Genomic DNA, 22,037 nt, shown 5'->3' on the forward strand with positions numbered 1-22,037 from the left:
ACTCTACCTAGAGTCACTTGTTTCTGCCAAGCGGTTGTTCATGATGGCCAGAGCACCCACCCCTGCAGAGAAACCGTTCTGTCTCGTGTTGATACAAACGTTCCTTGGGTAGCCATTGGCTGTCTCGGACAACTGCTTTTGCAAAATGGCCAGGGAGACTTTATTTGATGCCGTGAGCTCCCTCATGGAGATCATCTCTCCAGAGAGCCTCCTCCCCTCCGTGTCACTGTCGTACTGTCCATCAGCATCCACTGAGATGTTATGCCGACGCAGGCGGGCTCCTGGAGTGATGGCATTGCGACGTCCGAGGCGGGCACTTGATTTATGGCACTTTGGGCAACATCTGCATTCAAATTTTTTCAACACCCAGTTCAAAACTTGTTTGATTACGATTGAGATGACGTTAAAAAGAGAGTATATGCAACATACCCCCATTAATATAAATACGAAGTTTCCGAATCTGTATAATCCCTGATTTTGATACGCAGCATTTTGGCTGCTTACAAAATCTCCAAAGCCGATGGTGCTGAATGTGACAAAGCAATAATACAAGGAGTCAACGTAGTTCCATCCTTCCACCGCTGTGTACATGGCAGAGGCGCAGCATGAAAGGGTGATAGCAAAAATTCCCAGAATCAGCATTACGTGGTAAACGGATGGCTTCCAGCCCACAAGGCTGCCCACCCCCGACACAGCCGGGCCCCTTCGGAAGTTGGGAGGTAGGAGGCCACTTCTTCGCAGCTGTCTTTCATGGCACGCCTTCATGATAAACGCCAGGAGGGAGATAATGCGCTCCAAGAAGAGGTTGAAGAAAAGGATAGTTCCGGCACACCCGAAGAGGCCATAAACGATTAGAAATACTTTTCCAGCCACGGTTGCTGGTGTGGTCATTCCAAAACCTAAGATGTGGAGATAAATGGGTAATGTTAATGACATATAGTTTTTCATTTGTAAACCCAGGACATACGTAACTTAACAAAGGTCCTATCTCACTGGACAGGGAGCGCTATCTCTAAGTCAGCTTAGGCCAGCACGAAACCAAGTTTTGTAAAGAACGAAGAAGGCACCAGAAAGCTCAATGAGATGACTAAATCCCAAGAACGGGCAAAAAATCCTCGCAGAGATGAAAAGCAGCACATTAACAGAGCAACAGGACTCTGTAAATGCAGGTGGAAGCATTCCTGAGCCCAAACCCCTTTGTGGTGGGATGAGGTGAAGAGGCCACTTCCCTGCTCCGCGTGTGTGAGCCAGCATGGCCTGACGGAAAGTTTAAGCTCTCTGTTCACAAGCTGTAACCCAGCATAACGCTTCTGTTATCCAGGTCTGATTATACCATTCCTGCTGAGAAGACAAAGTTTTCTGGTTGTGTAACAGGAAAAAAACAAAACAAACAAACAAACCAACTCCCAAGCAAACAAAACCAACCAAACACCCCCCACTCAACCGCTGACCAACTAAACCCCAAACCTCGCAAATATTGAATATTGTTTTAAAAATAACAGCACTTTAAAGTGTTAACCAAATCCCAGCTGCAACCAGCCCACCTGACACCATCACAGAAGGAAGGCACAACCATCAGTGAGATACCCCAGCTGCAGACTGGCAGCACTAGAATCTTGCAGACTAAGTACAGCAGGGAAAAACACTGCTGCACAGTTAAATAGAAAAAGTAGAGTATACAATCCCTGGAAAGATCCACCAGCAATATTAATTCACCTCTTCTTTACAAGAATTGTCTTTTGACATTACTCATACACATAATCTTATACATAAACAGCAATGCCTTGTGGCTACAGATGCTTAAATAACAGCAAAAGTGATCTTAAATTTGCACGCAAATAAATACAGTAAGTTTGTTCCATGTTACATGCTGATGCCAATTACTTTATGAAAAAGAATGACATATATTTCACATACTAACAGGAAGATTCTTCTGAAACTCAATTTTGTAGGTATTGCCCGTGTTCTGCTATTGTTCGCTGTTAAAATGCTCAGTAGTTCAGTCAAAAAGCATATTGATGGGATTGAGGTAACTGCTCACGTCCCACGAATAAATAACCACATCTAATCTAAATTAATGGTTTGTGAAAAATCCACACGATGAAATTTCTTTACTTTGTTGTTCCACAAAAATGCTGAGTGAGTAGCATTCAGGGAGGTAAATATCAACATCAGACCACATCAAGGAAAGTTTGCAAAGAAAAAGGCAATTTTAGCATAGAGCATAATGAAATAATTAAATCAAATTTATTATTGTGACACACCTTTAAACAGCAACAGGAAAATATTCTCTATGATAATGAGTTGAGATTGCTGCTTGAAATCTATTAATTTATTTTCGTAATGGCTGTATTTTTCTGGGTAATTTATTTCTGCTACCTTCATACTTCATCGATATAGAATTTTGCATTTGTTAATAAAAGGATTTAAATGCTCTTGACAAGTAAACTTGGAAATATCTTTCAAATGACACAAAGGTGTGTAAGGAAAGAGGTGGTCCCACTCTCACAAGAGATTTGGAATGCTTGGAAGCATCTGCATGCCAGCAATTTGGACTGCACTGCATCATCAGTACAGTCAGTAGAAGCAGTCTCTTCTCTAAATGACAGTGAAAAACTTACATGGTTCTACCAGAAAATAAAATTACCAAATGGGTCAGTGTATTTTGTTCTCTGGACCCACAGTCTCTCCATTTTGTTGTGTGAGAAGACCACCTTTGAGCAGATCTCACAACGCTGACCTTGGGGCACCAGGCCTACCCCAGGGGAATGGGAAGCTCCTCTCAGTTCCTCCTCCTCTATGGGGTGAAGCTGTTATCTGGGTCGGGATGGCTGCTCATGGGAACCTGCTCATTTGGTGATGAATACCCATTAGTGCCTGGTCCCCAGAAGAAGCTGGGGAGCCTGTTGCAGTTGCTAGCTAGTGACAGCCAGCCAGCTTGTTATGGAGAAGGCATCTGTTCACCCATGCCTTGTCAGCAAAGCATCTGAACATGTGCTTCACAGCAAGCATGCGAACATCACCATCAAAATAAATGGGTTTATTGTCACACATATGGCTAGACACACTTATTAATTAAAAAAAAAAAAAAAAAAAGAGAGATAGTGACAGTTTGGATTAAGTTGTAAATGTGCTGAAGCTTTTTTAGTACTTTCTGGTGATCATTCATGAGATGTGGTGAAGTTTTACATTTTTGATGCGGTTTGTTTAAGAAGATTTCTGAGGCATAATTTTACCAAAATTTGGTACATAGCTATGCATTGTGAAAGGACCCATCACAGCAATGAGAGCGTTAAGACTTAAATAAAACAGGCAGAAGAGTACGACCAAGGCAGACACCGTAACTTCATTCAGCAGCGAGCAGACAGAAGTGCACTTGTACTCTCTGTACAGCATCTTCCTTTGCCAGCTGCGTTTGTCCCTGCGGCACCACCTGGACCACGAGTGGTTAGTCCTGGTGTGTTCTGTACCACACGCCTGAGCTCAGCCCCTGCTCAAGGCTAAGTACATCCTGACACCTGTGTGAAACAAATTCATCCAGCACTGCCTGTGCTTCGGAGACAGAACAAGAAAAGAACCACGACGACGCTTTGCATTTTTCATAGCCCTGACACATACTGTACAGGTACTTTGGGGTTGATTTTGTGTGACTCAGACACAATATTTCAATATTTCAACCTCCCTCATGCTAATTCAGACCCACTCTGACCCACCACTTCAGATACAAACTCTGTGGCAGCATTAATTTCAGCTGTTTGATACATCTCCTCAAACACACGGAATTAGTAGAGCTGAGTTGATAAAAACTCTCAGACAGCATTTATCCTTCAGCAGCCTCTCACGAGTAAGTGCTGGCAATTAATGAGTCACTCATCCTCACTTGTATAATATATTTTGTGGTTACTACTGTGCTGATCTGGATTTTTAATTTACTTAAACTGGTGACAGATTCAACAGGTGGTGCAACTGGGCAAACTTGGGAAGGCTTATGTGCCTTCTAATTGCTCTTCCATTCTTTTATTTTACCCTTTTTTTTTTATGGTTAAAAGAGATGGTTGGTGCCAGAAACCAAAAAGGAACAGCAACTTTAGTACCTGTGAATTCTTCTCTCAGACCTATCGATGTGGCAATTACCTTGTCTTACCATATCTTGAGATTAAAGGAGGTGACAGTTTTCAAGTGAAGATGTATTTACCCAGAGATGGCAGAAAGTTTTGGTCATCTCAAAAACTGAACACAAGAAAGACTTCCCGCCTTTAGCACGGCATCGCATGTCCCTGCTTCTTTCAGCCTGCCTCTCAGCTCTTATGCAGATGTCCTGCCATAGTGTTGCTTCACACGGCAAGTCAGCACAACTGAGCAATGATTTATAACCCCAGAGCGTAACAGCACTTAGATCAAGAGAGCAGCATCACCTTTATCACCTCGTAATAATGCTATTATACTTAAAGGAATCAAAAGAAACTAAAATTGTTGAATATAACTTCTTAAACAAATGATTTCTCAAAATAAGCAAAACTCCTGCAAACCAGAATGGTGCTTCCAGAAGGAAAGAATCTCTTGCGATATGAAGTCTAAGCTCTTGAAGGGTATATCCCCGAGAGATGGGGTTTACAGAACGCAGATAAACTAAGATTAGCTAATTTTGTTTTATGTCTGTTCCACACTTGCTTTACTTCATGGCTTTCCACAGTCTTACATAGTCTTTATGGACTAACACGTATACTGCACCAGGGAAGACTATCATAATCAGAAATTTGAGACTGAAATTCCCTATTTGCGTTCCGGCGCTCCCTTCAACCCCTATTCCACCTGTTAGCATTTCATCTTTATTGCCTCTGACAGAGTCATACCTGTATACTTCACAACTACCTCTCATTTATTCTATAGCTCCTTACCACCTAACATCCTGAAACAGTTGCCTTGGATACAGGGTCACAGCTCAGAGACGACAAAACCACCACAGACTGAAACCCTCTGCTGCATCCAGCGCTTTCACTCAAGGAGTGAGAATATGAGGCCACTCTTCCACCGAGCTTTGCATTTTCAGACTATGAATAAAAAAGCTACTTTCCCTTTAACAATTGTCACAATGCTTTATTAAAATACCCTTCTTTGGGCTTAAACTAATTTTTTTTAGAGCTTTTCCACTGCTAGAGCCAATATAAATGTTGCTGTACAATCACATTTAGTTTCAATTAGGTTAGGATCTGGAAACAGAGCTCCTGGAAACAGTCTGTCCAGCATGGTGTGCATTAAGACACTTTAAGTTAGACTCAGCTGAGTCTGAAGACACGAGATGCCACTGCAGCTTTTAGGGCTGGCCTAACCTGTATTGCACACAAGCTTGCAGTCCTCTGTGACCCACCTACGGGACCAGATATCCCATGGAGAAAATAACAAGTAACAATGCAACCAAACACTGACTTCCTATATATAAATATATATATATATACTTGGTAATACATGCACCACTTCAAGCTGAAACAGGAGGCTGCTTCTGGCATTTCCTAACTTATCTTGTAACTTTAATAACATTCTTTTAACATGGACTTGTTCCCCCAAAGCCTACAGTAAATAGATGGTCAATGGTGCTGTAAATTTGCTTTGTTGAATCAAGGTGGGCTAAAATAGGTTTGTTGGGTTTTTTTTTGCTAACTCCCATGACTGTTCAGTACATAAAATGTGCATATGTGCACCCAATCCACCACAGAATGCCAGAAAAGATGCCCAGTCTGCTCTGAGACCTGAAAGAGCACCATGATAAACTTAATAAATGTAGTTAAAAACCATGCAGGTCATTGCTGTTGCTCGTTGTTACGTCTCCACTGGTGAAACATTAGCCAGGTGTTTGAGACAACTGCTACTTGAAAGGAGCCATACTGGCAGAACGGAGCCAAGAGATGATTAATTGAACATTAATGAGTTTCAAGGAGCTGCAGGCAATTATTAAAGGCTTTCTAGAGTAGCAATTTTATTGTGTTTATGCACAACTGTGATCAGGTTATCAGTTATCCAAAACACTGCTACGCATAACATCAGTGAACAGCAGAATCAATCAATCACCCTCAGCATTTCTCTGCTGGCTGTGATTTACACCACAGCCTAAAAGGTCATGGACACATTTTCATTCTTCTTTAAAGTACATTCTTTTTAAAAACAGTTGATAGAATAGCCAGCCTAAGATAATCTATGATTCCTTGACAAAAATGTGATTAAGTTGGCAACAATGACAATAAATAACTAAAAGGTAAAGCTAATATATAGTTGTTAGTTACGAGGTGCATGTGGAGGGCATATAAAGAGACTGAGCGGTACCAATATTTTTCAGTAGAGGGTCATGACAAAGATGAGCCTAAAATAATGTGAAACAGTGACTGGGGTGAGGATGAGAGACAGGGCTGGGCAGCAGCTCCAGGGCTGGGAGGCAGCAGGGCAGCTCCATTAGGGCAGTGATGCTGGGACTCTCCAGCTCCTCTGGCAACCTTGATTTCTGCTCATGGGCAAGGGGTTTGCGCTCCCATGGGCATCCCCAGAGAGCAGCAGGATGCTGTGTGATGGAGAAGGTTATGGAGGTAACCAGAGGTGCTGGTGGCTGTGATCCTGGGGTTGAAGAGAGTACTCGGGTGCTCTGGAGAGGAAATTTTGGAGTGGAGAAGGTGGCAAAGGATCTCCTCTGCCAAGAAGGGTACAGATGAGATGGTCAGGGGCTAAGAAACTGCAAGAAACCTCTGTCTTGTGAAATCCCCTGAAGATGGGAATATGAAGCCTGGCCCCAGATACAGGGTTCTTGCACATGGAGGTGCTGCCATGTGCAGCTGGTATCTGGCCACGTCAGCAGGCAGGTGAGGAGGGGACCCCGTGTCCTATGGAGGTGTCATGTGTGATAGAGCTGGAGCAACGTATTTAGGGTGAAGCATATGCCAGACCTGAGAGGAGTAAAGGGTGAGGTTTCTTCAAAGAAACTTCAAGTGTTACCAGCTTGACAGGAGTCTAAGGTATTAGAGGTACTCCCTACTAAGATGCCTCAGGAAAGACAAAAGGAATAAAAAACCCTGCTCGCATTCGTTTACCTTCTCCTCACAGCCAGTTTCCCAAGTGTGTTTTTCTATGCTGACAGCTTCTAGTCGAGCTTTCCAAGAAAGATCTTCAGTTTCTAGTGAGTGCTCAGCAGGGACATTTATCAGCTCAAGTGGTCTAACTTGTAAATTTGAGTGATAAATGACCCTTAAAATGAGAAACACTGGAGCTTCAATTTCAGCAGCAGTCCTCTTGCTCTATTCATTTACCAGAAGCAGGCAAGCTTTTTTTTTGGAGTTGTACTGCATGTTGCCCTTTTTGTGTACAGTATGAGAAGAAAGTACATACCAAAGACTAACCAAAAAAACCCCACCCTTGCTCACTACTAAATGACATTATTGTAAACACGTAGCCCAATAAATACAGAAGGAGGCTGATCACCTGGTCTGGCCAAGCTGCTTTGGCGCAGAACCAAGGCAAGGAAGAAGCAGAAGTGTCTCTAAATCAGTTTTACAGTTCCCTGGCCGGGACTGGCTGCTCCTCTATGCCCCTTGTACAAGCAAACGGGGACTGATCTGTGCCAAGCCACCAGTGTCACCAGCTAACCAGCAGCTCTGGCCCCAGGTCTCGCTAAGCAGGCCCCTGAAGAGGGAACACATGGGCAGAGTCAGGGGCTTGAGGCTGGAAATCTTTCTAATGATGGACAGGGTCCCTCTCCTAAAGGAGATGACGGAGAATGAAGTTCAGAGGAATATGAAAATCAGAGGAGTATGAATTCAAATCGCACACAGGAAAAGAAAGCTGGGACCTACAAGCTGGCATTATTCTTGCTGACTTTCAGCTGTAAAGGAATGGAGGTGCCCTATGGTGTGACAGTCTTCCTTAACTTCTCCATCAACATATTGTTCAAAAATAAAACTTCCAGTGCTTCAGGTTTTCTTGCTCTTATAAATAATATAATCTTCTTTTCTGCTAAACTCTTGGGGCCAGACTGTTTTACAGTCATAAAATTTAAGACTGAAACAATTTTCTTCATTTTATGTTACCTTTCCTGGGCAAATCTCAAGCAAGATACTAAACCCCCATTGTTTTGTCAGTAATTCTGCCCCTTGGGACAGCTGGAGTGCTCTGATAGCTTGTTAAAATTGAAAGAATACAAGTTAATCTTGGCCAAATTAGCACTAAACCATCTTGCAAAGGAAAACTGCCAGAAAAAAGGATGAAATTGGGATGTTCTTTCTTTTGGTTGCAGCCTGACTCCTTGTGAATTGACCTAAGCTGGTCCAGAGCTGCTTCTCATGGCTGTCTCCACACCTGATGATCAGGGAGTCCTATTTCTGGTTTGTTTTCTTTCCCTATTTTATTACAACAGCTGGGTGAAAGCCACTTTGTTATAGTCGTGTCTGAAATGGTGGTGGTGTTAATAATGGAAAAATATAGTCCACAAACTCCTCAGTTATTTAAGTTATATTACCGTGGAAAACCACTTCCTTGCACTAGAGGCTAATGGTCTTTAAAATCCTGCCTTAATGACCATCAGGGCCGTATCAAACCAAGGTGTGTGCAGAAGCATCTGCCTTGGCTCCCTGCACTGCCGAACCTTGGCTAAAGCACTGAGGTTTCTGAGACGCTATCAGACAGAAGAAACATGCCTGAATTTAGAGTAACTATTTTAAAAAATCTGCAGAAAACAAAAGTATGACAACCAAGAAATGCATAAAGTCCATCTCAGTAACCAGGGACACACATGAAGGCGTAGCTCATGGACCCCAGGAGCAGCCACGTCCTTTTCTCTCTTGAGATGTGTCCAATATCTGAAGCCACACACTGTCACCTCCTCTGACCTTCCTACAGTCCTCATGTAGCTGACGACATGATTCCAGGTGAATATTGTTGCAAAACTTGATTTCTCTTGCTATCTTATTTTTTCATCCTTTAAAGCTGCTTCTACTCTTATTTTCTTCCTGTGGTTTTGAGAATATTTTTTGTGTGGATAATTGTGTATCTAAGCAACACCCTAACAGGAAAAAGCTTATGCCCTGTTGTTTTAAATGGAGTATTTCAAACATTAGCACTCACACCCGCTTTTGCTGTTTATTGAAACTTGCAGTTGCATTTCAGATGCGTGAGTGGACCCTGGGTTGTGCAAGATTGTTTTCTGAGCTGTGAGAAGAAAAATGCATCTAAATTTTGTTATATTCTTAAGACATTATGGGCTTTGAAAGAGTACTTGCACATGTACTGCCACCCCAGTGCCAGTTCAGCTCACGGTACTTCTCCTTTCAGGCTAAGAAATAGCATTATCTGAATTTCACAAGTGATCCTGGGTGTGTGTCATATCTCCCCGCAGGAGAAGTCTCCTAAAACTCGGTGTCGCTCCTGGCCTTTCTAACCCTTATGAATGGGAAAGGCTGTCAAATGGTTATCAGCTTATCTTTTGACTGGATAAAACAACAGACTTGCAGCATTATTTTCTGCCATTGGTGTTTGTGCAGGTACTCAGAGAACATTTATTTCTTGGAAGGTCTCTCAGCTCTCCTGCTTTACAAAGAGTCAGTCTATAAAGACCGATCTGTAGGACAAAAAGAACGCAAACATACTGGGCAGAATCTTTTATGCTGTTTGGCCACTTTTTTCCTGAATTTCTTTTCAAACTCCTATAGTTAGGATCTAATGAAAGAAACCTCACCAATCTACCTCAACTTTTTAATGGTTTAAATAAGCTTCCTAAGTCCCTTATTTCAAAAAATTCCAGCAGAAAGAAAAGAAGCAAATTCTTAAGTATGTTTTAGCTCAGGTAGCTCTTCTAATTCATTCATAAAGGCACACAGACCTGATTTTAAGTAACTGTAAGAGAAATACAGGGTGACAGGACTGCTGAATCAGCAGTTATTTCTCATTTTCTATTTCTGCATTTAATTTTTTCTTCCTTAGTATGCATTACCCTTGACTACTTTTAAATTTAATGATACTGAACAACTTTGCCACTTTATCGAGATCATTTTGAGCTTTCAATTTAATCTGAGACTTTTTTGGTCCTCACAGCTCCAGCAGCAGTTTTTATAAACAGACAAACCATTTTATCACACAAGTCTTTCCCCAACTCGCCGTGAAAATCACCATACTCTAGTTGAACCTGCTGTAGCATGTGGGTTGGACTGGATGATCTCCAGGTCCCTTCCAACCCAAACCATTCTGTGATTCTGTGATCTTTGCACCGCAGTAACTTCCATTATCAAAGGCTTAAAGTAGGCTCAACTCCATACACATTGAGCATGAGTGTCACTATATTTTTTATTTATTCTCATGAAATAAATATATTGCTTGCACAATATTCGGCCTGAGTGAAGAGATGACAGAATATTCAATAGTGAATAACTACAAGGATTCTATCCAGTTTTCTTTTAATTGTAATTTACTGAATTAGTCTCTCACGCAGGCAAATTTCTCCTAATTGTTGTTGCTGCCTTGATTAAATTTGCCTGCCTAAGACTTGAGAACAGATGTGAATATTTGGCGCATCATTTCTAAGTTTGAAGTTCATTGAGTAATCACTGTGGGGTTATATTTGTTATCAAGGTACTATCACTTTTTTTATTAATTACTAAGGAGAACTTACTGTGGATTTTTAAACACAAGCAATAGTGGTGCCTCACCTACATGTTAACATCAAACCGTTCAGTTGCTTATCTTATTGCACTCCAAAGCTTTAATTACCTGAAAAGGCTGCTAATGCTTTGCTTCATCTCATGCAATTAGATTTAATTTTCATTCTGCTTCTGTTGGTTTAAGAAAGATTGTATTGAAACCGGCTGCTGTCTATAGCCAGGTTTGCTGCCCACTGCCACGAACAGACCCACCGAGCTCAGGGATGTATCACTTAACAGTCACATCCTGCACCAGTACGTGCTGGCAACATCACACCCACAGCTCTTTTATAAACCCAGCGTGCTAATACAATGAGTCAGGTGGGATATCCTAAAGCTCTGTAGACTGGTCTACTGTTGACTTCAGCAGAAGCAGTCTATTGAGGAAACACAAAATTAAACATATGTGATTTGTCTGGATTTCTACGCAATTGCCCCTTTGGTTATAATTCTGTTCGTAATTTAAGTGTTTCTATTCACCAAATGTTTTATTATCACTTATAAAATTTACTGCACTCAGGAGGACTTTCATGTTTCAAATGTTTACCAGCATGAACCCTAATCTTTGTCCTCACCTACCTTCTCCCAAAATTCACTCAGATATGCATGTGGTGCTGATACACTATGCAGACTGTCTCTTTTGATAAAGGTAAGCAAGCCTCATATGGATCATGAGTACAGGCTATATTTCCAATAATATCAGGCTGTCTTCATACTAAAAATTGCAGATTAAATGTTCCAGTTTTGTTTTCTCTTGCTCTAAGCCTGATGCTACAGCAGCAAAAAGTACAATTCTCATTGACTTCAACAGCTGCAAAGATAAAGCGATATTGTATTCATTAATATAAAGAAATTACATCGTATTTTCCAGCACAACACCAGGAGCGGACATTGTTACATGAAGGCAAACAAATCTATCCTATAATTGTTTTCCCCTTCTCTCCATGATGAAAAGCAACTAAAGTTTGCTGACAAGCAAGAAAGTGTTCTTGCAAAGATGACCCATCTGCAAAAGTGAGAAAAAACTATGAAGTGTATATGATCTGTGTCAAACTGAAGACAATCAGAGAAGGGAGAAAGATTTAAGACTAAAAAAAGAAATGAAGGTCAATAACAGAATTAACACTAGAGAAGAGGGACAGGTGTGATGAGAAGCAGAAACAAACTGTAAAGCTTTACTTTTGACTTCTCTGGTAGTTACTAGCCTGAAAGACTACAATGATGTGAAACAAATATTCAATGTTTAATCAAGCAAACAAATCACCTGTAGAGGAGGGCAAGCTAATTGGGAGGAGAGCAAAGGGGAATGGCTCTTGTAAATACATAGAGTGCTGAAATACAGGTATTTGCTGCCCAGCAGAAACAGCACTGAAGATCAAACTGAATGTTGTGCTAAGTGGGAAATACGTACCCACTAAGTAGACATTGTTCTTTCATTTATCCGAGCTAGAGGGACCCAGAAAGCTGCAAAAACGGAGAATCCTTGATCATAAATTCCAGTTTGTCTTTGTTTCAAACCTGAACCAGCACACAGTAAGTCAATATAAAACTTCACCCAATTTCTGAGATGCGGGATCATATCTCATGTGATGTCAGGCAAATTCTTTATTCCCTGACGTTATAAACAGGCTTTGTTTTTTGAGTGATTGTTCTGAGTTGCTGTGGTGCTCGACATTCAGTTCAGAGACACCAGGTTTCAGTGTTCCACCTGAGCACCCCGAAGTCCAGACCCACAGTGAAAATAAGTGCAATTTGGTCATCCCTTGGCTTAATGTCTCTAGATGCAAAACAACAAACACATCTCCACTGTACTGATGTGTTTTGAAACATAAGGTTCCATAAACATAAGGTTCCAGAGATAGCATTTAATATTTAAGAAACTCCTGGAACTGTTAGGTTAAGTAATCTGAGCTTATGTGCGCTGAAGAAATCACTCAGTTTAGGTGATCAAATGACAGTAAAAGCTTTGCTCTCTGGGTCTGCCATAACCCTACAGGGGCAGGTAAACCCTAAGCAGTACTGAGTGATTAAAACAATGTTTTCAGGATTTTATTTAAAGTACCAGAGTTCCCCCTCCCGCCATCTAGAAAAACAAACCCCACAAATTTAGGATCAAAATTGTTTCATCACAATCCTTCAGCGGGGACACCTCAAGTCACCCACATAATTACATGCAGGTATTCCAAGTAAAGCTTTCTGTTGTTGCTCTCAACTACAAGAAGACAAACTGGGATTTAGAATACTTTCCTGCTCGGAGCACCCAACCTATGCCCACATACTGAGGAAATTCCCACCAGTGGTACCCAAAGAAGTTAATATTCCAATGAAGCTACAGCAAGTAGAAAACACTGCCATGGTGCTGGGTCTTCACCTGCAGAAATCACTGTAGGGTCACTTCACAGAAATATTCTGACCAGGGATTGACTTGCTGACCTTCAAGACTCTTGCTCTCCGTTATGAAGACTGCCAGGGTGAGAAAACAACTTTCAGGTATCAACTGGCACATTGATCAAAACGCCGCGCACCGAAGGAGTCAGATCTGGCCGCAGCAGACCAAGCTGGAACACGCTCGTGCTGGCTGCAGACCGCATACAGGCTGGCAAAGACAAATAACCTGACACTGCAGCTTAATAATACTGCCTGCTCTCCCAACTGCTTTCTCGTTCAGTTTTTGATTGGTTTTTTTTGATTGGTTTTTGTTTTACTTCAAGAAGGTCAGCTCTGGAGGCAATTGCCCCCTAATTTGAACCCTCTGCAAAAGCTGCCTCTACAGGCCTCAGAGAACTGCAGAGCCCAGAGAAGACATAACACTGATGCTGATCAGGTGCACACTCTCATTTGACTGTCGCCTTTTGGTTTGCACCGGCCGTAGAGACAGTGAAATTGCATTGATGGAGAGCAGAGAGCCAGAACCTTCCCCAGCTGCAGCTCAAATTCATATCCTGAAACATACCATTGAAGAAGACAGGGCAAATATATTTTTGCATTAAAGCCTTCAGACCAACTCGGTTATCTGTGGACTTTCTTGCTAAATTACCATGTGAAGCGCCTGCTCTAGGGCAGGCTTGCTCCCTGGCTCCTAGCAGTGCAGCCCAACAGCTGGCCATGAGCTTGCTGAGCTGTCTGACTGCACATCACTTCCATTGAATTATCACCTTCAGCACATCTGTACCTCCAGATTTTCTCAAAAGACTACAACACAGAGCCAGAGGAGATGTTAGAAGTGAGCGGTTACGGTGCCTAAGTTGTGGAGCACAAGCAGAAATGATGTGCTCAGTATGATGGGCCATAGAATCATTTCAGCTGGAAGAGACCCTCATCAAGGATCATCAAGTCCAACCATAACCTAACCTAACTCTGGCACTAAACCATGTCCCTAAGAACCTCATCTAAATGCCTTTTAAACAACTCCAGGGATGGTGACTCCACCACTTCCCTGGGCAGCCTGTTCCAATGTCTCTACAGTGGACCGGAGAGAAGGGGGTCGAACCCAGCCGACATTCTACACAAGGAGACCACAGCTGGCAGGAGCTGGTTAGCTGGTAGAAAACACCAAGCATTACATCTCTCATCATGTGGCCTCCCTTCATATGGGTTCAAAGCCCACCTCACTGCAGGGCTGTGCCTTACCTCTTTGAAATAACAGCAGAGAAGAGCATGCCCCATCCCTTTGGGTAGAGCTGTCAGTACACGCTAATACCAAGTCATTTAATGGGTACCTCAGGGATAAGGAAAGGATGTATAGTCCTGCTCACACCTATACACCATGCCCTAACAACCTGTAACCCTTGCACAGCTGTACAGAGGGAACATCTTTGCACGACTTCTTCCCTTCTCAAAGCACCTATAACCCACACATGCCCCTCCCAAAACAGTCCATCCACAGTAAGGGTGCTTTTTAAAAATCCTAAGTTGAAAGATCACTTTTATGCATTGAACTACTTCTTTTGACCTCAATTTTAAGTGCCTAGTATGGATTGTATCATTTGATTTTCTGACAGATTTTGCAATGTGTACTTACACATAGGAAACTTAAAATCCAAATTTAGTAATAAGTCCATGTCTCAATATGTTTTAATATGTAGGTACATAATGTTTATTCTAACAATTAAGAGGGGAAAAAAAATCTGGACATAGAGTCTAGACTCATAGGCTGAGTCAGAAATCCAGAGCTTCAGGCATCCCAGAGTTGTCTTATGCGCCAGGCAGAATAATTTTGTGCTACTAGAATACGGGGAAAGCTATGATTGATGATGCTGTACTCTGCGGCATTCACCAGGAAGAAAACTAGTCTGAGTTATGCTTTGCTTTCAGTCTTTAACAAAGTGCTGGGAACTATTTGTGATTTGTATTTGGGGAAGGAAGGAAAAAAACTCAACTGAAAAAAAAAGTCTTCTGCCAGTTAGACCAATGAATCAAGAAGAAATTTCACCTAGCTGCTTCTAAAGAAATCGGTATAAGATTAATAATAAATGCCTATAATAAAATACCTCTTGGAGTGCCAAATAATGACTGAATAAATGGTGTAGAATGACAGCAAGCAATCAGAAATTAGACTGAAGAATTTTCTTGTACAGCTTTGAAAATCGCAAAGTGTCTAATGAAAAATAGACTTATCATTTCATTATTCAATCACAAACAATGCAATAATAAAAAAATGAATGCCTAGAGTGCTATCCACAGTGTGTTTTATGGACAGTAAGCCACTTCCTACTGTGGGCTATTCAGGAAAACGCTTTCAGATTAGACTCAACATTTCATTTTAACACTCTCTCCCATTTCTTAAAGACCACACTAACATGTTTCTCACCCAGAGAGTTCGATCACATCCCTGTGTAATTAGGGAAGACACAGAACGGCAGCCAGGGAAGACAAAGCACCTAATGAAGGGGACCTGCTTGGCTCTTTGAAGGCCCTGCTCAAGGAGGTGATGGAGCAGGTTTCTCCAAGCCTGACTGTGCTTAACCCTTGTGGTCACAAAAGGATGAAGAACTGGAGTCTCCTTCCTGCTGTTCAGGTTACACAAACCCTGAAAGAACTTGCAGCCCTATCCCTGGGTGACTGTATTTCAATGAGTACAGATGAAGGATTTTATAGTTTTATTAAAACCGGTGATAGCACTGAGGACTCCAAGAGACCCAGAGAGTTTTCTGTAACTTGGTATCTTCTACCGATTAGAGGCTGAGTAATTTTTGGGTGATTTAACAGACACGGAATCTACTCGCTGTTTGTTAAGCAGTGAGCAAGAAAGTTTTCCCATGCATCGCTAGGATAGGAGCGTGTTTAGCAGCAGTGATAAAGTTGTTTTGACACACGTAACTGATGAAGTTGTTGAAGGAAGGCAAGCTGTTTTGACTCTGTGTGTCTGGTAGCTCTTGGCGAGGCTGAGTAACAACAGCATTCTCCTTGTCAACGAACTGTGACACAAAGGCAAGTGAAATTGCACTGAACCAGGACAATATGGTATTTGAGCTGATGGTGGAATCAAAGGTATCAAGGTAGGTAGGTACAGAAATGAGCTGACTGGGAGGGAACAAAGGGACCAAGAAAGAACAGCTCAGGAACTGCTCCCTCAGGTAACATTTGATGTCTACCACTTGGTTTCTCCCATGGTGCAACTGTGAGCAAGAAAGCCTTGTGCGCGTTTCATTATGAGCACAGCTTTTGGGTTTTAGCTGGACAGCTAGTTAACTTGCAGGGTTGTGGTTTTTTTTTCTTTTGCTTATGCTGGGCAAAATCAGCTGCCAGTAATAAGTGAATGTAACTGTGCAGCAGGAGAAACCTCGCCCATGGAGAAGCTGCTGAGCTCCGCGAGGGCTTTGCCTCTCTACAAGCTGCAGGAGCTTGAAGAGGCGAATGAGAAGTGATGAGGTGGGGCAGCAGGAGCTACACACATAGCTGGTAAAAGCTCTGCTGGGGTGGGGTGCAACAGCTTTGGCATGCCTGTACTCCAGGAGACACTGCTCCTGCCAGGGCTGTGCAGCTTGGCATCCTCAGCACAGCAGCTCTGACACGGCCTTCGCTGTGCCCAAAGGCACAACGCAGCTTCTCCTCGAGCCTCCTCCTACTGCATCTCACCCAGAGCAAAACCTTGCTCTACAGCAGCAGTGCTCAACTCACACTAAGTGCTGTAAGTAATCCAGAAGTACTAGCAGGTAGTAGGCCAAGCGGAGGTACTAGTCAGGAGAACGCTTGGCAGAAATCTGGCCTCTGTTGTAGCTTGGGAAAAACAATCTTCAGCTCCCATCTCGCATGTGAGAGATGTAGACGTTATTTGCTACAAAGAGAAAGTGGTGCCCTGGGTTGTGCTACAGGAATATGAGAAACACAATTCTTGGTTCAGTCATTTACACCTGTCAAGACTGCCAAAAAGAAATGCTGCTGAGCTTCTCATTCCCTCTGCCCAGGCACAAATGACCGCAGACAGGGCGATGAAGTGGAGAGGCAAACAAATGCTTGCAAATGAAGAGGAAAGATTTTACATTTCGATAATCACAGAATGGGTAAACCAGGGTTGGAGGAGAAGAATCACAGAATCACAGAATCGACTGGGTTGGAAAAGACCTCAGAGCTCATCGAGTCCAACCCTTAAGTGGGTTAAGAAGTGAATGGATCTGTGTTTACACATCTCCTGAAGATTTCTATTTGCTACAGCAGGTGTAAGGAAAGAGTGCGTTTGTTAATGTATTGACTTTTTTCTCCATCCACTCAGGTCAGTCCTAATGATCTCTTAAAAATACATGTTCTTGTGATGAAGAAGGCCTAACTTTTAATTAAAATTGTGTTTTAATGACTGAACTGTTCAATGTACTCAAAAAGGAAAAGTTAACTGAATTATTCAATGCAAAATGTAACAATACTTGACAACATTGCTGTAGTCACCATCACGACTCTATTATAGAGATTAGTCACTATTGATAAAACATTTTCTGAACCTAATGAATGTAAGTGCAATAACAAGCTGTGCATTTCTTCCTCTCTAATAAAAGGAAAGCATGACATTTAAGCTCAGAAGCCCCGAGACAATTGGCTTGTTACAAAACTTAAAAACCAGTAGAGAAAATCGGTAAGACCTTGTGTCTGCAGGGAGAGGATTTCTCAAGCAATACTCCCAAAAGCCACAGATAGCCACAGTTTTACTTCAAGTAAATCTCCCACACAACAGTTCTTAATGGTACTTTTAGAGTAAAAGATTTAGAGGTAAAAAAAAATAAAGACATAGTAATTTTAGAGTAAAAGAAAATATATATTTATCCCCCCCACCTCACCACTTGCTCATAAAGTGCTGTTCTTCCTCAGCACCGATCACATACCAAAAACTGCAGTCAGCCGTAGCCAGCAATGTACTGAGAATGTACATTATGGTACAGCGAGAAGACATACAGCTTCGTGTAGTTTATGTCTTCAATCCCATCTGCATCTTAACTTTGCCAGCAGTTAAAACCAGCAGCCAGTCCAGCGGTCAGGCACTGCAGAAGCCTGTCCAGCGACCAGCACCTCCGGTCGCCCGTTGCCTGTCACCCCCCGCGCCGCCTGTCCCGGTGACGAGCGATCCGACCATCAGGCGCGTCCCGCCGCGGGCGGGGAGCGGACAGAGCTGCTCGGGGGCGATCAGCCCCGCTCGCTCCTGCGGGCCAGTTGAAGCCCAACCAAGCAACTGCACAGCCGGCAGCCAAAGTTTGCCGGGGTTTGACGGGAGTCCCGCCGCAGCCGGCCCGGGGCACCGCGGGGGTCAGAGGTCCCGCGGTCCCAGCGGGAGCCGGAGCGCAGCGCCGCGATCCAGCTCCGTGCACCGGGGAGAGCGGGATGGGAGGGCGAGCGCTGTGATCGCCACCCCCCGGGGTGGAGGGTAAAGAAGGGACAGGGACCCGGGACCCCCTCCCCCGGCTGCAAGGCCCCGGTTGCCATAGGAACGCGGCGGCGCCTCGTCCCAAACTTTGGTCGCTATAACGACCTCCCCGGGGCCGCGGCCGCAGCAACCCCGGGCGGGCGCCTCCGCCGCGGGGCCGTCGGGGCGGCGCTCACCTATGGTGGAGACGACGGTGCCCACGAAGTAGAAGGCGCCGGGGAAGTCCCAGCGGGGCCGCAGGGCGTCGACGCGGATACCCGCGGCCATGGCCGCCTCGTAGCTCCGCAGGAAGGCGCGCAGCTCCGGCAGACTGATGTTGAAGATGCGGCTGAAGTTGTGGAGGGTCCGGTTCCAGCGGAGCTGCGCCGCCGCCTCCGACGGGCTCTCGAGGGCCGAGAAGACGGTGGCGCCGGCACTCAGGTACGCCGCGATGAGAGCGGCCAGCAGCAGGAACCGCCCGTTGTCCTCGTTGAGGGGCGCCAGGCGCCGCCGGCGGCAGGAGCCCGCCGCTCCCCGCGGGGGCATTATCCGGTGCGCGGCGCGGCGGGCGCGGCGGGTGGAGCGCGGCCCCCGGCGGGGGACGCGGGCATGGGGCGGCGCGGCGCGGAGCACGGTGCGGCGGCGGCTTCGCTGCAGGGGCCGCGGCTCTGAGTCATCCCCCGGCGGAGCTGTCCGCCCGGCTGGCGGCGGCGCCCCGGGGCCGCCGGCCTCGCCCGCCCGCCCTCAGCCCGACGCCCCGCGCCCCCGGCGCCGTGGGCTGCTGCGGAGCGGCCTCGCCGGCGCGCCCCGGCCGGTTCGCTCTGGCCATGCGGGGCGGCGGCGGCGGCCCCGCCGCGGGGGAGACCGCCGCGGGGAGGCGGAGGCGGAGGCTCCGCGCGGCGCCCGGTGGGCGGAGGGCGGGAGCGTGCGGCGCGGCCCCCGAGGAGCCGCATGCCCGGCGAGAAGGCTCCCCCGGCCCCGCTGCCGCCACCCGGGCCGGGGCGCCGCTGTCGCGCCCCCGGGGTGCCGCCCGACCCGGGGGAGGGACGGGGCGGGGCGGCCCTGCCCTGCCCTGCCGTGCTCTGGCCGCCAGGCCCTGGGACTCCGCTCCCCACCGCCGCACCGGACGGCTGGCGCCCCCCGGGCACGCCCGAGGAGGGGGGACAAGGCGAGCGCGGCTGCCCTCTCGTCACGGGTGCAGTGCGCCTGGTCGGTGCGAAGATTTTTTAGCTTTAAAACCTTTTATCTCTGCCCGCTGCCGAGAGAGGTGCTTTGGAGGGAGCTAGTGGTTTTCGGTAGGGCGCTAATTTGTTAATTTCAGCCATTTCTCGGTGCACAAATTGTTTCTGATCTGACTCCAGTTTCTGGGCTACACAAAGTTAGACTCAAGAAAATTATAAATTTTGTTTTCGGTGCCAAAGGCCCATTCAATCTTAGCTAGAGACTTGAAAGGTGATTTTTTTTTTCCTCCCAAAGCTAGTGGATTCTTTCTCTGCAGTTTGGCTTGGAACAAACACTATATCCTTTCTTATCTGTTAGGCTGCAGTGATAACTGCAGTCCTTTCCTGAGACACTTGTAGTAAATAGTAACATTCTTTTTTTTTTTTTTTTTTTTTGTAGTTTTGTGTGTGATTTTTTTTTTCTTTTTAAGATAATTCACACTGATAAAGTATTGCAAAGAGGATGGTAGGGATACCAGTCCTGCAAACATGGGCAGGAGGCAATAACACATGTAGGAAAGATCTGGACTTCAAAGAGCAAATGCCTCCCACAATTTGCAGTTGCCAATGTCAGTCTCATCTGGATGGGGTTTTGTTCCCCACTTTATGGGAGTTTCTTTAAACCTAGGATTTTTTATTTATTTATTTTTTATACAGGAAAATCCTTGCTGCCTCTAGATAGCTACTTGATGTCTTCTAGCAAATGGATATTTACTGTACTTAGGACTTCTCCATAGCTCTTCCTCACACATCTGTTTCTTATTTTGGATGTGGGAGATTTTGCTCTGCGCTGAGTTTTCATGTTGCTGGCAGTTCTCTTCTGGCCACATTCATAACGGGAGGACTTCCTCCCTTCCTAACTGACTGTTCATACTCACCAGGTGAAGAAACTGGCTTGGGTTTGCACCCATGCTACCAAGTAAGAGGGCTTTCCCAGGAAAAGACCACAGAAAAAATGCAACAACTTAGTTTACAAAATAATTGAATATCATGTTTTGATATTACTAAGACATTTAACTTTGCTTTTTGCTATTATTGCTTTTGTACTAAAGCACTTTATTCAGTGGAGGTGGAATGAAAGTGTCCAGAAGTATCACAGATTTCCATTCTCCTGTTCTGCTCAAGGTGACCGATGTCACATGCAACCCTTAAGAGAAAAAGTGACTTCTGTGTCAGTGTTAGTAGCTGTGTCCTATTATAAATACTAGACTCAAATAAAAATAAAATAATTAAACCAATACATCACAAACTCAATAGCTGTAGGAAGTAATAGCAGACCTCAGCGACAACAGAAATGGAAAAATCCCAGGAAAGTACATCAGACCTAATCAAAAGCCCATCCACTCCCATGGATAGTCAAGGGCTTAATGTAATAGGTCAGATATGGACCATTTAGTGCCAGTGGCTATAGTTAGAAATAATTTCCACTCCAGTAATCCAGGAGCAATTATGTGTAGTTCACTGTTTCAGATGCTGTAAATCTAAGCTAATTTACCTGAATACATGGGAATTATGCTGCTGCAGTTGGATATTGGGGTTTGGATTCCTATTATTCTTGTGTTTGTGGAGGAAATAATTCTGATTTTTTTTTTTTCTGTTGAAAATGTTAAAAAATGAGTGTCAAGTTCTCTGGAGTGCTCAGCAATTTCAGCTACTGTGAAAGGCCGATGATGTTTTTAGTGGGAAGGAGGCAAGAAAAGTTTGTGTAACTCATATTCTCACCGTTGTCCCCTCTTGGGTGGTGGTTTGGGCATAGATGGAGACTGAAAAATTGGCTATTTCCTTCCATGACAGGACTGAACCTTCTCCAAGCAATAGAAGCTGAGTGACTCTGGAGTCTATGGTGACCTTTCTGGAGATGACCTGCCCATGAAAGGATGATGCTGCTAGGAAGCTGATTAGCTTGAAGAGTCATATAAGGGATATGAAAACATACTGGTAACTTTCCATGAAGAAAAAAAGTTAAGCTTAAGGAGCAATGAACATAGTGTAGCTGCTTCAGTAAGGACAAGACAATATTTCAAGCATCACCAAATCATGGCTTCTAAGAATTAGAGCTGTTGACAGATTTTCAAAATGTTTTGACAACTCATTTCACTAAGAGTTTTTTACTTAGAGTCTTGAAAATTTGTCACAATTTTGCAAAAATACTTTTTTGTTGTTGTTGTTTTAAAGCTAGGGGAAAAAAAAAAAAAAGTCTGTCTATTTTTTCCATTAAAGTCTTGCTGAAAATGTATGGCCCTTTCCAAAGTACCTAACTCCTGAAAAAACTCCATGAGCTGGACACAAATCCTCCACAGTTACAGGCTTGAAGGAAGGTCA

The 22,037-nt window shown here is 44.3% G+C and overlaps 1 protein-coding gene across 1 annotated transcript; it reads right to left on the reverse strand.

The window, feature by feature from the left end:
* Positions 1–3: 3 nt before the first annotated feature.
* KCNK12 (potassium two pore domain channel subfamily K member 12) lies at positions 4–19,041 on the reverse strand (the record flags this gene model as incomplete). The annotated part of the gene is made up of 2 exons (XM_080341856.1): positions 4–899; positions 18,693–19,041. The coding sequence occupies 2 exons, from the start codon at positions 19,039–19,041 to the stop codon at positions 4–6; spliced, it is 1,245 nt and encodes a 414-aa protein (XP_080197982.1).
* Positions 19,042–22,037: the final 2,996 nt, after the last annotated feature.

This window comes from Nesoenas mayeri (genome assembly GCF_963082525.1).
Source record: "Nesoenas mayeri genome assembly, chromosome: 3".
NCBI lineage: Eukaryota > Metazoa > Chordata > Aves > Columbiformes > Columbidae > Nesoenas > Nesoenas mayeri.